This window comes from Micromys minutus (assembly GCF_963924665.1).
Source record: "Micromys minutus genome assembly, chromosome: 8".
Taxonomy (NCBI): domain Eukaryota; kingdom Metazoa; phylum Chordata; class Mammalia; order Rodentia; family Muridae; genus Micromys; species Micromys minutus.
Window position 1 is genome coordinate 24,450,359 of NC_137977.1, and position 14,296 is coordinate 24,464,654.

Here is a 14,296-nt window from a genome sequence, read left to right on the forward strand (position 1 = left end):
TGAAAATACCCGAAAGCACATCTTTGTTTTCTGAATCCAAAATTAGGCATCCAATGGTATAAAAAGGCTTAGGAAGTAGATGGTTTTACTGTACATAGTACTTGGTGTAAGTACTAGTTTGGGGTTCTAACTAGTTACAGGTCCTTATAATGAGAATGCATAGAAATTATCAAAAAGTACATTCAGGTGCAGGTATACTTGGATAGAAAAGTCTCAGAGCATGTCTGAAATAATAGGAGTCTGCCTGGTGGTTCTTTAAACTTGTATTTCAATACAAAACCCTGTCCTATAAATATGGGTGGGTTTTCTTTTCAAACAACAACTCTGTAGCTAGGACTTTGAGAGTCAGCACAAAATGAATCAACACTCTGTTTTTCCTATAGTTTATGACTTTTCATCAGCATATTAGTATGGTTTACTAATGTCTACATTTTCACATTTAAAGTTCATGGCAATCTGGAGGAGAGTAATGTAACCACAGAATCCGAACTCTCAATTGTCAATAGGCTGCATTTTTCATTTTCCTATAGATGTTATTCACGTATCAGAAGACCCTGAAAGTAGTCAATGTTGAGATGCCACAGGAAGCAGACTACAGTCTAAGGAAGGGGGTGGAGAGAAAATGGAGGTGGGGAGAGTTTGAGTGAGATGTCAATGCATTTCCAAAATTGTTACATGGTAGCTTTTGGAAGCCTGTAAAAATGATTTGTCTTTAGATAAGGATGCTATAGATGTTGCCTAACAAGTTCAGGTGATATGGGACTGGGGCGGGTTGCAGGTGGCGACAGTGCATGCAGAGCAAACCAGACAAGGCTCAGCTTTGCCACTAGCTGTGTGCTGGAAGCTTAGGAAAATGGCATGCTCGCCCTTTCTCTCATGACTCACAGTGTGGGGCATTTTGATACATGAACTATTTCTGTCTCACTATGACCTGTATGTTAATAGTTACTATGGTACACAAACCCTTAATAAAATTAGTCTAGAAAGCGATGGCTGTTACAGGGTTTTCCAGGAGAGTGCATGAATTTAGTAAAGGCAAATGACATGTGATAGACACCTCCCAAAATTTGGTGAGGTATCCAAAGGTCTACAACTCCTGTGTTTAATGCAGTTTTGCAGAAAAAGTGAGACCCATTGTAGAGCATGGCAAAATGGTGGCAGAAACCAGTCTGTCTTGAAACCATCATTGCTAGGTCAAGCTGACTTTGCCAGGCTGGGCTTTCTCTTTCCTTACCTAGCTACTGCAGATGGCAGGCAGGAGCATGCTGTAGTGCTACTAATGGCATGTGCCAACATTAAAATGAAACAGAAACTGAAAATGGAAAGTGAAGGACTTTGTACCCACTGAATACTCTGCTCTATGAACAGCACGGTACTTTGCAAAATGTGCATATGTGATTTCATTTCCTGTACGTTATGCATGAAACAAGCATTATCAGAGAGGTTATATAATACAACACATTGCTAGTTGTGTTATATTTTAAACCTCAGCGGTTTGACTCTAAAGCCTATGTTATCTTCAACAGTAGGAGTCAACAAAAATCCCAGTTACACACACACACACACACACACACACACACACACATGTTGGCGTGGCATAGCCGGTCAAAATGCTACTGCTAGCTATTTATTTATTTACTGCTTTACTATTGGCAATGCTTGCTCAGAGCCTTTACCTTTGTTATCTCACTGAGGTTTCTCTTGTTGCTTATTAAACATCACCATATAGTAGCAGATTTTTGATCTTTAGGTAGATTTTACAGTGTTGTTTAGTTTGTTTTTTGTTTTGTTTTAATTTCATAAGTTGGGCTATGACAGTTTTTTGGCAACAGGACAGAATTTCTCTTTGTAGCCTTCTGAAAACCTGAAGTGAAAGTAGTTGGCTCCTCTTTCAGAGTCTCCATGAAAAGAGACCAAGTCCTAAGATTGATTGCTAATGAGTCATTTTGAGTACTCAGTGGCACAGCATGTGAAGTCATAAAGGAGCAGCAGAGAAATTTAAACTTGGCTTTCCTTTTATGTATAACGAAGCAATTTGCAGACATCATGTCCTCAGTTATTTCTACCCACTGTATGTGCATATTAAACTTAAATCTAGACATGGGAATCTGAAAGAGTTAATGTAATCTTTCAGGATATGTCTCCTCTAGGGCTCACTTTGCCATCTGGTGGCTCTGTCCTAGAATGATTTACACTCTATGTACAGTAATATGATGGTGTGTTTTTAAAACTGTAAAATGATCAGAATAGACAAAGTTGCTTCTTCTTCTTCTTCTTCTTCTTCTTCTTCTTCTTCTTCTTCTTCTTCTTCTTCTTCTTCTTCTTCTTCTTCTTCTTCTTCTTCTTCCTCCTCCTCCTCCTCCTCCTCCTCCTCCTCCTCCTCCTCCTTCTTCTTCTTCCTCTTCCTCTTCCTCCTCCTCCTCCTCCTCTTCCTTCTTCTTCTTCTTCTGATATGGTCTAGGCTGGTCTCTTAACTCAATATGTAGTTGAGAATGACATTGAGCTCCTGAATCTCCCGCCTCTGCCTCTTGAGTGATTAAAGAGGCATGTGATACCACATCACACAAGACCAAGAGATTTTATTTTATATTTGCTTGTTTGTTTATGTGTGTGTACCTACACAAGTTTATCTGCACCATATATGTTTCCATGCCTACAAAGGACAGAAGAAGGCACTGGATCCTCAGGAGATGAAATTGTCAGCAGTCACGAGCTACCATGTGGGTGGTGGGAACTGAACCTGATATTCTGCAGTAGCAGCAAATTATTTAAGCCACTGAGGCATGTCTCCAGCACCAAGGCCAAAGAATATTAACTAGGAATTTCTATTTTAGTATTTCATCTTTGATGACCACTTTTTTAGTGGGGCTAAAATTTCAGTTGTAGGATAGTCTTGAAGAAAATGTTTATTTGTTCTTGTTCTGATAGTACAATGCTTTCTTTCTTTTTTAAAAAAATTGAACAACTTTATTTTAAAAAACAAAGATAAGTGTACAGATTTTAAAAAGCATTTTTGCATAAAAGTATATGAATACATTTTTGTCAGTACTTGATTTTTTTAAAGGTTTGATAGTATGCATTAAAATCTTACTAGTTACAATGAGCATAAAGTACATGTAAAACAAGATGTAACCTAGAGATAGTCCAAGTTTTCTTGGTGTGTAAAGATTAAGCATAATGGTTTTTTATTTTCATTGTTTTTTGGCCTTTGTTTTTCTTGAACTTCATATAGTCTGTGAGTTGTTTCTGGGGTGTTCAGAGCTTTCTGGGGTTAGTATCCAATTATCAGTGATTGCATATAATGTCTGTTCTTTTGTGACTGGGTTACCTCACTCAGGATGATATTCTCTAGATGCATCCATTTTCTTAAGAATTTCATAAAGTCATTGTTTCTGATAGCTGAGTAGTACTCCATTGTGTAAATATACCACAATTTTTATATCCATTCATCTACTGAAGGGCATCTGAGTTCTTTCCAGCTTCTGGCTATTAAAAATAGGGCTGCTATGAACATTGTGTTGCATGTGTCTTTGTTGTATGTTGGAGCTTCTCTGGGGTATATGCCGAGAAGTTGAATAACTGGATCTTCAGGTAGTACTACGTCCAATTTTCTGAGGAATCACCAGACTGATTTCCAGAGTGGTTGTACCAGTTTACAACCCCACCAACAGTGGAGAAGTGTTCCTCTTTCTCCTCATCCTTGCCAGCATCTTCTGTCATCTGAATTTTTGATCTTAGTCATTCTGGTTGGTATGAGGTGGAATCTCAGGGTTGTTTTGATTTGCATTTCCTTGATGACTAAGGATGTTGAGCACTTTTTTAGATGCTGCTCAGCCATTCAATATTCCTCAATTGAGAACTTTTTGTTTAGCTCTGTACCCCACTTTTTAATAGGGTTGTTTGATTCTCTGATGTCTAACTTCTTGAGTTCTTTGTATACCTTGGATATTAGGCCTCTATCTGATGTAGGGTTGGTAAAGATCTTTTCCCAATCTTTTGGCTGCCTTTTTGTTTCTGGATCTTCTATTCTATTCCATTGATCTATGTGCCTATTTCTGTACCAGTACCATGCAGTTTTCAGCACAATTTCTTTATAATATAGCTTGAGGTCAGGGATAGTGATTCCCACAGATGTGTTCTTGTTTTTGAGGATGGATTTTGCTATTCTAGGTCTTTTGTTATTCCACATGAAATTGCACACTGCTCTTTCCAACTCTATGAAGAATTGGGTTGGAATTTTGAGTACAATGCTTTCTTCAGATGATTTTCTTCCTCTTTTTTTCCATAGAGAAAGTTGAGAAAAGGAATAATGTCTGAGTTCTCTCTTTAGAATATTCTGACTGATGGGGAAGGATGTTTCTTGTGGCTTGATTGCCATTGACCTACCCTTTCCTCTGACCCCACAGTGAGCTATCACATGGGCATCTGGTCTTACTGAGAACACTCTGCAGGGACAGCTTGGCATATTATGCATTGTCTATTGGCACTCTATCTGCCTGACAGAATAGCAGATTCATTTCTGGATTCTTGCCCTGGCTGGATATGAATTTTGCTTTCAATGAGAGGTCAGAATGATGTCAGTTTCCCAGTATTTGAGGAAAAACTGCCATCACCATGATGCAAAGAGAATTTGATAAAGTGACTCCTCCTTCTTTTCCTCCTTCTCTTCTTTTTCCTTATTCTCCTCTTTTTTTCCTTATTCTCTTCTTCTTCCTCTTTCTTCTTTTCCATTTTTTCTGTTAACAATGTGATTGGTTGCATTTTGGCATTTTCTTGCTTTCTATTTTTGCTCCCCCTCCTACCCTCTGATCTCCTCCTTCCTCTTAAGTAGCTCTCATTCAGATTTCATATCATTCATAATCAATTGTTACAAGTAATTTTTATTACTTTTAATTTTTTAAAGTTCAGTCATTACCATTTTCCTTGTCCACCCTCCCACAGTTCCTCATCCTATTCCTCCTACCCCTGTCTCAAAGAGGATACCCCAACACACACACACACACACACACACACACACACACACACATACACACACACACACACACACACACACACACATACACACACACACCAGACCTACCCATTCCCTTGAGCCTCAAGTCTCCAGAGGGTTAGTCAAGTCTTCTCTCACTGAAGCCAGACCAGGCAGCCCTTTATTGTATATTTGTTGGGGGCCTCAGAGCAGCTAGTGTATGTGCCTAATTGGTGGCTTAATGTCTGAGAGATCTCAGGGCTCCAAGTTAGTTGAGACTGCTGGCCTTCTTATGGGGTCACCCTCCTTCTCAGCTTCTTCAAGCCTTTCTCTAATTTAACAACTTCGGTCCATTAGTTGGGTATACATAGCTGCATCTATCTCAGTCAGCTGTTTCTTGGGCCTCTTGGAGGATAGCCATACTAGGCTTCTATCTGTAAGCATACCATGGCATCAGTAATAGTGCCAGGCCTTGGAGCCTTCCCTTGAGATGGATTCCAAGTTGAGCTGGTCATGTGACTTTTACAGGACCCCCCCACTTAGTCTGATAGTAAAATATTTTCTTTAAAATTTTGATTTAGATCAGAGTTTCTATTCATATTGTAATATGCACTTAATTTATATGATTAGCATAATAATATTTTGAACAGTATTTAACAAGTAGCAATGGTTTGAAAATTCAGAGGTCAAGAGAACTCTTTAGTAATGTTTCAAAAAACAGGTGTTCTTAAATGTAACTTTTACAGGACCCCACTTGGATCAGATTTTGTATGCATAGTATAATATGGACATAATTTACCTGATTAATATAATGACATCCTGACCAATATTTAAATCAGTAGCCATGGGGTAAAAAATTGTAGGTCAAGAGAATTCTTTAGCAATGTTTTAAATTTGCTAACCTAAAAATTATATAAGCTCTTTCAAGAATTTGAACTTGGTACATGTAAAGAAATATCTGACATTGTAGAGATGGAGAGAAATGTCAGTTTCTTTCTAGCCTTGCTGGCTCCCGGGAGATTCAACTGTGTGTAAGGAATTAACTGCTGTACCAGCAGGTTGTGCGTTCAGAATAAGCAAACCTAGCACTTTCTTTTTTATTAGAACCTATCATGTATATTTTAAAGTCATGCTTATGTTCCTTTCTCATTCTGTAGCTTAGTGTCTACACGTTGTACTTAGAAGTTTTCTACTCAGACCCAGGTTTATCCTCCTCTAAGTTTGATTTATGGAAAGACCAGTATGTAATGTAGTGATTGTTTTCAGTGTTCTATTTTGGTTTTTCTTTAATGCATCCCTTTTCCATTGTAACAAATTACCATGAATTAGTGGTTAGAACCTCACCCATTGAGTGTCTCATAGCCCTGCAATATGTGGTTGAGTTTTCCATTTCAGCTTTCATAAAGCTAAAAAGCACAACACATTGGCTAGGAACTTCTTTGGAGGCCCAGGGAAGAATCTACTTGCAAGTTCATTCGTACTGTTGGCAGAGTTCACTTCCTGGGGGACAGAATCCTGTGCCTGCTTATCCCTTTTTGCTGGGTCAACGAGAAGCATTATTCTCAACTCAGAGAGGTTTCTCTCAGGTCCTACCTATTATGTGACTTATTCTCAGGGCTGGCTATAGAGAGTCTCCTGACACATAGAATCTGTGTCATGCTTCACATCTCTTCGACTCCGTCTGTGGTTTCTAGATTTGAATATAAAGGCTCTTGTGGTTAGGTTGGTCTACCCAAATAATCTCCCCCTTTTAAAACACAGTTAAGCCATGTAAACACAGTTATGGGGATAAGTCCATCACAGTTTGAGTCTTGAGATTATACAGGACAGGAGCATTTGGTGTGCGGATCTTGTGGTTGTACTAGCATTTGCCCACTGCAATTCAGACCGGTGTCCATTAGATAGCACAGTGAAAAACAAAACTGTCTGAATTAAACCTTACTTGGAAGAAAAGGGTGATCTTGTTTGTAGTTTCAGGTTTAAAAAAGCAGTTTATTGACAAATTCAACAGCAGTTTGCACGATGAGATGGCAGCTGTTTATTTCACTGGGTGTTCATGTGAGTTTATGAATAACATAGGATATTTTTAACTGTTTCACTTTAAGGCATCTTAAAAGTGATTCATCCTTCTGTTGCCTAAGTATCCTAATGCATAAATCACAAATAATTCCACAGCAGGATACATTAAATATTTGTATAATTTTAGCAAGAACTCAAGTTGGTTCTTGTTCTTCAGTAATATTACATCACCCGTATGGATTACCTAATTGACTTTTTCTGCATCTAGAGTTCTGTAGCTCTTATTGTATTAGAAGACTAAACTGGAGTACTTTCCCAATGGAAATTCATCACACTCAAGGTGTGCTGGTATGAGTCTGTAATTGCAGCAGTTGGCAGGTGAAATCAGAAGAATCAAGAGTTCATGGCCAGGCTTGGCATGGTAAATTTGAGCCATCCTGGGATCAACATGATACCTTCTCTCAGATGAACAAACAGACAAAATGAAGAAAGAGACAAAAATCCCAAGATGTAATTTCAAATATCTTAGAGGTAAATGATCATAGTCGGCCCAAAGTCCTCCTGTCTTGTAGCAGATACATCAGTCATCAGTTTTTCAACCTGAACTTTTTCCAAACAATAAAATTTTGTATGCAACCCACATATATTCTTGGATTTTAGTTTTGCATTCTTTTAAGATTATCAGCATCTAGGAATGTAGAAGTAACTATATGTAACTACCACTTGAATTTGCCAATCGGGCAAATTTAATATCTTTAAATCTCACTCATTTTTATAATTTAAATATAATTATCACAATGTGTGTGACAGCTCATTTACCTAGAAATACTCTGAAAACTTACCCAATATCAGACTTTTCTATGTTCTAAGGATGTATAGTTTTGTGTTCATTAATCTTTTGAAGATATTTGTGTTTTATGAGTAAAACAGATGCAGTCAGCTTCACAGAACACTTGGTCAGGAAAGTATTGGAATAAAAATGCTGTTTTCATTGTGTAGTATTAGACAGTGAATTAAGATATACTAGTTTGCTTTCTTCCTTTCTCCTGTCTGATGTTATTGCCATAAGAAATCTCATAACTATCATTGTGGCAAATAAATCTGAGAAGTAAGTTGTTGCAGATGGAATGTTATTGAAAATAGCAACACAACAAATTAAATGTGTTGCTGGGGAAGTTAGAATGTGTAATAAAGTGCCTTTCCTATTCAGCATCGATAGAATTGTGCCTTTCAGCAAACTGAGATTAGTGATTTCATCCCAAAGATCAAGTTGCAGTGATTTTCATCACGCAAGTTACCCAGTCATGGGAAGATAAGCAACAGCTACTCAGCAGATGTTAAGAGTCTTTCTAGAAAGACTTTTCTCAGTGGACACGCTAACACTGGTCCTGCCTGTGGCAGGAGACACTAATGATAAGAACTTTGTTGTGTGAAATATAAATATAAATCCCAAACTACCATCATCCTGGCCTGTTTTCAGCCCGGCAGACTCTCTGACCCAGAGCTCCGAAATTTCTCCACCCAACTAGCTAAGTACCCATGGTGCCATGCCAGCCCCATGCTTTCAAATTCACACAACTAGCTGGGGTGCACTTCTTGCAAACCCGTGCTCCAATGATGCAGTACCTTTCTCTCTGGAACCCAGCTGAGCTGCCTCGTGAAGGAAAACACCACACAATATTAGTTTAGAGTCAACGGGTAATACAGTTGCTGCACCCAGCCATCGAGCTGCCTGTTGAATCTAAACTAAGATTGTGTGGTGTTTTTTTTCACGTGGCAACTCAGCTGAGTTCCAGAAAAAAGTAGGGTGGCAAAGCACCGCAGCCAGCCACAGGCATTTGGAAGCATGGGGTTGTTGTGACTCCGACCTGTCATGGGAACTTCATGAGCCGGCATTAGCATGGGCTTCACAGTTTTTATTTCATGAAACAAACTTAGTAGATGTATTTACTCATGTTTTCAGGTTCATAAAACTATTTACAAACATTTTATCTTTTGTTGACTAACAATACTTGTAGAAAATGGAAGCCCATCTTATTTAGTCTGTGGTAATTTATGCAACTTTGTTTGGAACAATCATAGCATGTTATAGATTTGAAAAATAAGATGAGCTAGTTACATATACATATTCTGCTAGCAGAATACAAAAGAACGAGGTGACAGAATGTATAGGGGTAGGGGATGCTGATCTCACCACTTCAGTGGGCATTATGAAGTATATTTATGAAAATATTTCACATTACTTGAATGGGGTATATGAACAGTGGGGATAAGAATAATGTGAACTTTGAACTCATTGATTGGCACTGCAACAACTTTATGTTGCTAACTATGATCATTGTAACCTGGAAGAAAGCAAAAATTATAACCCCCTTCCATTTCCAATTTAGCATCCATGCCTGATTTAGTGTCTAGTGATTTTGGGTGCTTTCTGGCCAAAACATAGTTCCCTACGAAGTCTTCAGGTGCCGTATTTTCTTCCTTATCAATTCCACTTTCGAATGACAGCTTGTGGGCACACAAATTTTCTTTCTAAGACAAAGATGGTGCAGAAAGAGTTGGGGTCATCATGGATCCCATCTACTTCCTGCTAAGCATGGTGAATGAGGAGGAGAAGCACGAGAAGGGAGCAGGGAGCCGGTACAGATTTATGAGAAGGTTTGTGTGGTAAAGCAAGGTCAAACTGCGGTGGTTTTCTTCTCCCTGCTATCCCTCCTCCGTCAGTTGAAGAGGCTGTTATCAGTTGCTAGTGTTATGACTGGGCACATCTTTCTCAGGTCAAAAATGCTGCAGACTGCAAAGCCAGCAGTAGATTGCAGTCCTCTGCAGACCAGCCAGGTCGTCAGAATTTGTGTGGTCCTCTACTGTTATAGTTAGACTACAGGACTGAAGGTGTGCCTCTGAGGGGGCATTTGAGGGTAAAAACAATGGATTTTTTTTCTTGTCAGGAGACAAAGTCCTCTATTTCCTGATATATGTTATGGGATTCATAAGAAATGTCTCATTTGTTACTTTTGGACTGTGTGCATGAAAATATTTAAGAAATAACTAATCAAGTAATACTGCCTTGGGTGAACTTTGATTTGTCATTTTAACAACAAACTCCCTTTGTGTTTTTTGCAGCCCCGACAGCCCAACCCTGACTGGCGCTACTCTGCCTCACTAAGAGCAGGCATGCACAGGTATGTCCTTCCTTCTCCTTCTTTCCTTCCTTCATGTGGGAGAAACTTGAAGTGGGTTCTGTTAGACAAACTGTATCTTCACAGCCCAGAAGCAGCTGTTTAAATTGAGAAGCTTTGAAAACTCTGCCCGGGAATGCAATTATTTTGGTCTTCATGATTATTTTTTTGGAACATTGGAAGTAATCAGTGCCAAGTGCTTATTGAGCATGGGGAAATGAGACTGCCACGTGGAATCAGAGGCTGGTTTCTGTACTTTCATCAAAATTCCTGGACGGATATTTCCATTTAAAAACTTTTGTATCAGCTTTAAAATATTTTAAATTCCCTGTGATAGTTTCAAGTTCTTCATCACTCTCACCCACACATCTTTTCTCTCTCTTAAAAATTATAATTAATTTTTAACAAGTCAGGCACTTCCAGGTTTGAGTACATTATAAATGTACATGCATATACTGTGTCCTATCTCATATTTCTTTTTCTCCTGTCTCACACTGACACTGTTAGACACATTAACTGATAGCTATTTTTGTTTATATTTACCCCTTCTAGAATCTTCTATCTTCTCCATCATTTTGCTCTCTTATTCTTATCAATATCATGAGCTCTTTAGAGATGAGCCATGTTCAGGACATTATTGAATATCTGGAGACTAAATCTAGCTTGCTTTAGATCAACCTAGAGTAATAGCATTACTCAAGACTCAGACTTAATATAGTTTGGTCTTTTCTACTTTGTCTCTTTGACAGTAACTGATTCCCAGAGCTGATGTGTCCATGCCATGGGGCCAAATGAAAGATTCATTATTTGTGACTGTCTTTGGAAACCAGATAGGGAGACTCAAGAAATTAATGGTTATATTAGCAAAAGGATTTAACTTTGAAGAAGAAATGAACTCCGTACTTTATGCCCCTCAGAATATCTGGGCGATTGTTAATTGACTCTTCATCAAACCTAGGTCAATGTCTAAAGAAAAAGCGTATAGAATAGTATATGTAGAATTAATGAAAATGTAATTTAAGCTCATTAAACATGCATTAGATTAAAATAAATCAATGCCTTCTCAAGCTTACAAATGAGCAGAGATCATTATATGAGCGTTATTTCTGAATCAGATGTGGTCAGCGAAGGGCTAAAGGTTGGTAACTGGCTTGGTGAGATGTCATGCTGGAACCGGGGTCATGATTTTATTCTAGAACCCCTTATACAAATGCTGTTATACTATGCATCAGAGGAACTGTTTGTATGTAGTAGAGAGGGATTGTATATATCTGAGATGGTTGTGGAGCTGTGCTTTAGGTAAATTAAGCTCATTTTACATATTAGCTTTTACCATCCTCTTGTGATTGATTTAGTGTTTTGCTTGAAAGATACCAAAGCTATGAGCTGCAGCTTTAGAGAAACTATATTTAAAATAAAATACTAAAGGAATTACCACTTTCTTGTTGCAATTTGCTCCTGTTTGGGTTTCAGTTAGGAATTTAAGTGGGTATGAAATGAAATACAACTTGAAACTAAAGCATTATGTCTTGTTTACAGTATAGGGCATTGAACATGTCTCAGAACTGTGACCTTGCAGAATGCCCCCTTCTCACAGTGCACTTGGCCTGTCCAGCCTCGGGCATCATGCCATCCTCATTTTACTTTTAAAATCTGCTTTGAGCTGATCTGGTTGCAAGAAAGTTACATCTTTATGTCATTATACTTTTCTGGTAGATCCATGGATGCCCAAAGCATATTAATAATGAAAAATAGAAAGAAATAAAATTCTGTGCTGGAAATGAAGAATAAGGGTGTTAAACCATAATTTAGCCCATGGATTTCTACCCAGTGCATTTGGAATGACAAGCAAGGGACTGCTGGATGCATAGATACCCTTTCATCAACAGTTCCACTTCTGACCCGTTGACTCCTGTAACCTCTTCAATCAGTCACTGAGATCTTAGTAATTTAATTTGAGGATAAACAAATGTCCACCAACTTTAGAGAACTGTCCCAGCTCCTGAGTTGGGATCATATTTTCCTTATTAATCTATCCGGATATATTTGAAGCTCTGATGTGCATTAGTTGTAGACATACATAAACTGACACAGTATTCTTCCTGACCTTGGGTGGTTTGTTTTCTCTCTGAGCTTCTGTGAGTCTCTCAGATCATGTCCCAGCAGAGTTCGATGTTGAAGTCGTCTCTTCTGGATCTGTGAATTGCTGTGATTGGGTTTCTTTTGTCTTAGGATATGTTGAGTAGGTCACCTATGCATTAAACAATACAGAAAAAAATAAAACAGAAGTAAGAACAAGAATTAATCGGAGCTGGAGCAGGCAATACTTTTTTTTACTGTCTGTCCATCCAACCATTCCTTGCAGTATACCAAATAAGTTTTCATAAAAAAACCCTAACTAAATAGTTGGGCTTGGTTTTGTTGCTCATGCCTATAACCCCTACTACTTAGAGGCAGATAGAGAAAAACAGCAACTTCAAAGCCAGCTTGGACAACTTAGTGACATGCTGTCCTTGAATTAAACTAGGAAGGTTTGGGCATGTAACTCAATGATAGAGAGTAAGCATCTATGAGACCTAGGATTCAATTCTCAGCTGTGTATGTGACCCCTCCCCTGACTCCCAGGAATGAGTTGAGTAGCCAAACTAATATTACTATCAACAATACTAGTATGTTTAACTTGGGAGAGGGTTGGGAGTTCAGAGAGCAAACTTCCCTATCATCACTGAACCATTAAAATGGCATTTGTCCTCTTATGGGTCTTTTGTTAGACGTAGTGGGCACCACAAGGCATTAATAAAAACCCAAACTGCCATAGAGACTGAAGAGGTTATCACAGTGGTGCAGCAGGCAGTAAGTCAGCAATGGTTTTGCAGTTTTACAAGGTGACTGCTCTGCAGTCACAGTTGCAGTTCAAGCATGAGAAAGGAGTGTTAGCTGCAGCCTTCCCTCCATAATGGGCACAATTTCTGAGGGTGGGATGAGAACTTGAAAAACGTTTGTGGTCTAACTGTTATCTGGGTCTATACGTTTCTTCAGCTCTGTGCACCTGGAGGAGGCTGGCATTCTACGGGCTGGTCCAGGAGGGCCTGATCAACAGTGGCCGACAGTATCCAGTGCAACACCAGGTAAAGAGTCAGGATTTCGCTGTTCCTGTTTGGGTTCCAGAAACTTGTCAAGTGACTTGATTTTGTAATAGCAGGAATGTTGATGGCTCCTTTTTGTGTCATTCTTTTCTTCCATAAAAACATGATCTCTGTATACACATAACTGTTTTGATTTTATGCTTAGAGTTCTTCAAGAGTTGAAAATAGATAACTGAGAACTTATTACACCTACTTTAGTTTTAAAGGCCAAAGAAACAGAGAAGTTCCGTACTGAATCCATGTTCATGCAGCTTCTGAGTAGCAGAGATAGGGTTCAAACACAAGGGCATCTTGCTCCAAATCCAGGCCTATACGACATGGCTGCAAAGCATGCTGCTTTGCAAAAATCCACCCGAATTAACACGAGTGCATGCACAATACAGAACAGATGACATAAGAATGTATATGTGAAAACTTCTCTCCAAAAATAACCAGATGCCTTTCAAATGATTAGGCTGAATAACATGCACAGCTAAGGGCCTATTTTTCGCTGGCAACTCAAAGGACTTTTATTTACTCTAATCAAGTAAGCATCTGCTATTTATGAGCATTTCACATGTCAACTAAAAAGTAAGGTTGGTCAAAAATGCACAAGTTGAAGCAATTTATTAGACAGTTAACATTGCCAGATGGCAATGGGAAGAACGTGAAAGACTCCCATTGAACCAATCTGCAGCCCCAGTTCAGTGAATGGATGAACAGAGAGCTTTCAAAATACTAACTGCTGTAGGATGAGGAGGCTCCCAGACAGGTCAGAGCTGCTCAAAGGCACACGTGAAGTCATGCTTGATCACCCTCCCTACGTCTAGGGTTAGTGTTGCTGTCATGGAGATATAGGTTAGTTTGGTAAGTTAGGTGCTAGCTTTGAATATATTCTCTTATTGATCAATGTAAACTTCTAGCCACGTATAAAATAAGAGCATTTATGAATTATTTCATGTTTTGGAACCAGCTTTGCCCTTCAGATTCAAAAGGATGTT

The 14,296-nt window shown here is 38.7% G+C and overlaps 1 protein-coding gene across 11 annotated transcripts in view; it reads left to right on the top strand.

Annotated features, from left to right (window-relative positions):
* The window catches only part of LOC308423481 (protocadherin alpha-9), a gene marked incomplete at both ends in the record, with an annotated part of 218,243 nt that overhangs the window by 180,454 nt on the left and 23,493 nt on the right, over positions 1-14,296 (top strand). For all 11 annotated transcript variants that reach the window (XM_080920174.1, XM_080920167.1, XM_080920175.1 and 8 more), the window contains 2 exons: positions 10,115-10,173; positions 13,210-13,298. In XM_080920174.1, coding sequence (XP_080776300.1) covers positions 10,115-10,173; positions 13,210-13,298 — 148 coding nt within the window. The remainder of the gene's footprint in view (positions 1-10,114; positions 10,174-13,209; positions 13,299-14,296) is intronic.